Source organism: Arachis ipaensis, chromosome B01, assembly GCF_000816755.2.
Source record: "Arachis ipaensis cultivar K30076 chromosome B01, Araip1.1, whole genome shotgun sequence".
NCBI classification, from domain to species: Eukaryota; Viridiplantae; Streptophyta; class Magnoliopsida; order Fabales; family Fabaceae; genus Arachis; species Arachis ipaensis.
In genome coordinates this window covers 18,344,692-18,347,343 of record NC_029785.2, presented here as the reverse complement: position 1 = coordinate 18,347,343, position 2,652 = coordinate 18,344,692, and the positions used below count along the sequence as shown (strand labels likewise).

The window sequence follows — 2,652 nt, the reverse complement described above, 5'->3', positions numbered from 1 at the left end:
TGTTCTGGAAAATTCTAAAGTGACAGAAATGCATGTTAGAACAAAACAAATAATTTATATCTCTTGTCGATTAATTAATAGACACAAAAATAAATTAAATAAACATCAAGTTCCTGGTAATTCTTTCATTTTTTCTAACACAGATGATGCATGTACTGGTTGGTGCAGTATGTACTTGAAACAAGTGTGTATCCAAGAGAACACGAGAGCTTGAAGGAGCTCCGTGAGATGACACAAAACCACCCTCGGTAATTTAGATTACGTCTTTTTTTTCTTTTAATTAAAAAGACCTCCTTCTTATATGTTCATTAAATACAAGTGTAATTATTTGGTTCAGTTAAGTTTTCTCTTTTTTCTCTTTCTCTCAACCACGTTCTTCTCACCGGTTTTTCCGCCAAAGGTTATGGGAAATTTTATTGATGGAGTTAAGTAATAATAGCAAAAAATTTTAAATGCCTATTAAAATTATTAAATCAGACATGCATTATGTATTTATGTATTTATATATAAATATATAAGAGATTTCGATTTCAAACTAATTAATTTTTGAAGAAGAAAAAGTACTAGTTTGGTCCTCTACGATAATAAACGATGGACACATAATATCTTTCTGTTAATTCATCATGTAAAACTTAATAGTGGTGTTTATATGTGTTGTTACTTACTGTGACGTATTTATTTATGAAAGATCGTCATGCAGATAATAATTTTTGAAATAAAATTTTACATGTTTTGATAAAATTCGTGATAAATAAAGAGTAATTAATAAAGATTATGTGAAAACTCAAGAGATAATAAATATTTTACTATTTAAAATTACATTGTTTCTATACTCATATGGTAGCAATGAAATACGCACTATTTTAAATAACGAAACACATAGAGAACTTTATTTTGTTTTGTACTATTTATTGGTTGAAGAACAAATATATATGTCTACCATTTATTATCATAGAAGACCTACTTATTTTTTTCTTTAAAAATTAATTAGTTTGAGGTCAAAATTTTTAAAAATATAATTGTCACTTTATTCTTAAAAAATAATGAGCAATATTCCAAATCAGTTTCTAATAGTTTTTATTGGATAAATTAATTACTCTCTATCAACTAAAAAATTGACATTTGATTGAAGATAATTTAAAATATTAGACAAATTAGTTCCTATGCAAAAGTGAGGAATTAGTCTGATCTTTAATTAAATTTTTGGGTCAAAATCTAGAATTTGAAGTTTTTTGCTAAAAGTACAAATATAAAAATATATCAAGATTATACATCTAACCATTATTAAATAACTGAATTCTAAAACAGTAACATCATGGCTACACCACCGGACGAAGGACAACTGATAATGATGTTGGTTAAACTCATAAACGCCAAGAACACCATGGAAATTGGCGTCTACACTGGTTACTCTCTGCTTTCTACTGCCCTTGCTCTTCCTCATGATGGAAAGGTTCTTACTTATTATTAGCTTGAGATGTACATATAGTCTAAAATATTATATTATTCATTTATATTACTTAATTTAATTAATATTCGCTATTATTATATACCTAGCCGATGATTGGGTCCTTCTATGAATATTATTAGATATTGGCTATGGATGTGAACCGGGAATATTATGAATTGGGATTGCCCATAATTCAAAAAGCTGGAGTGGCTCACAAGATTGATTTTAGAGAAGGACCTGCTCTTTCTCTTCTTGATGAACTGCTTAAAGATGTATGTGCACACTATTATACTATATTTATCTCAAAATAATTGTCAAATTAAATAAAGTTCTAAATTTTAAAATAAATTATGCTGCGTGCACACTAAAATCAGTCATTAAATACATGTCACAATACAAATACACGTTGAAAATAAATTAAATTACACATGTATTTATATACAAATATATACATTAATGACTGATTTTAGTGGCTGATTTTAATATACGAATAACATTTTTGTTTTAAAATTAATATACCTTCTAGCTAAAACATACATTATTCAAAGTGTAGGTAATACATACTATGAAAAGTACTAGTTTATTTATAAATGAAGAGAAAATGACAAATTGATTCCTAACTTTACTTTTTGGTTTGCAGACATTTAAGTTTTTGAGAATTTAAAAATACATTTAAATTTCTGACTTTTTAAAATCTGGATATATCTATTTTTGGGTCTAATTTATCTTATTTTAAAAAAATTTTACTTGTGCATCCATATCAACTATATCAATACAACGGAAGTTATATTTGTTTTTTCTGTTAGATCTGAGAAATCCAAATAAACATAAAAAATTGATATTTAAAAAAGTCAAAAATTTAAATATCTTATAAATTTTTGAAAATTTTAAATAAATAAAATATTATTTATCTCGATTGCAATGAAAACGAAATAGTTATAAACATATTTTGTCGACATTGCAAATTAAATAATAAAATACTAAAATTATATTTCATCTGCACATAAAAAGTAACAGGTATTGTACCATACGCATTGTGTTTATGGTGAAGACCAGATACCTACAATAAACAAGATGTATATGATATAGTACTTATATAAGTATTTTGTCCAAAAAAGAGTTAAAAGGTTTTATTTTATCTTTTAACGCTCTTTTACTAAACGAGATAAGTAATAATATAAAAGAAAAATATAATTTTTTTT

At 25.5% G+C, this 2,652-nt stretch overlaps 1 protein-coding gene across 2 annotated transcripts in view; it reads left to right on the top strand.

The window, feature by feature from the left end:
* LOC107617022 (caffeoyl-CoA O-methyltransferase 5) overlaps window positions 169-2,652 on the top strand; it is a gene marked incomplete at its 5' end in the record, with an annotated part of 4,747 nt that continues 2,263 nt past the window's right edge. Inside the window, 3 exon segments of one of the 2 annotated variants that reach the window (XM_016318864.2) lie at window positions 169-248; window positions 1,309-1,453; window positions 1,591-1,722. In XM_016318864.2, coding sequence (XP_016174350.1) covers window positions 169-248; window positions 1,309-1,453; window positions 1,591-1,722 — 357 coding nt within the window. 2 annotated transcript variants of the gene reach the window in all.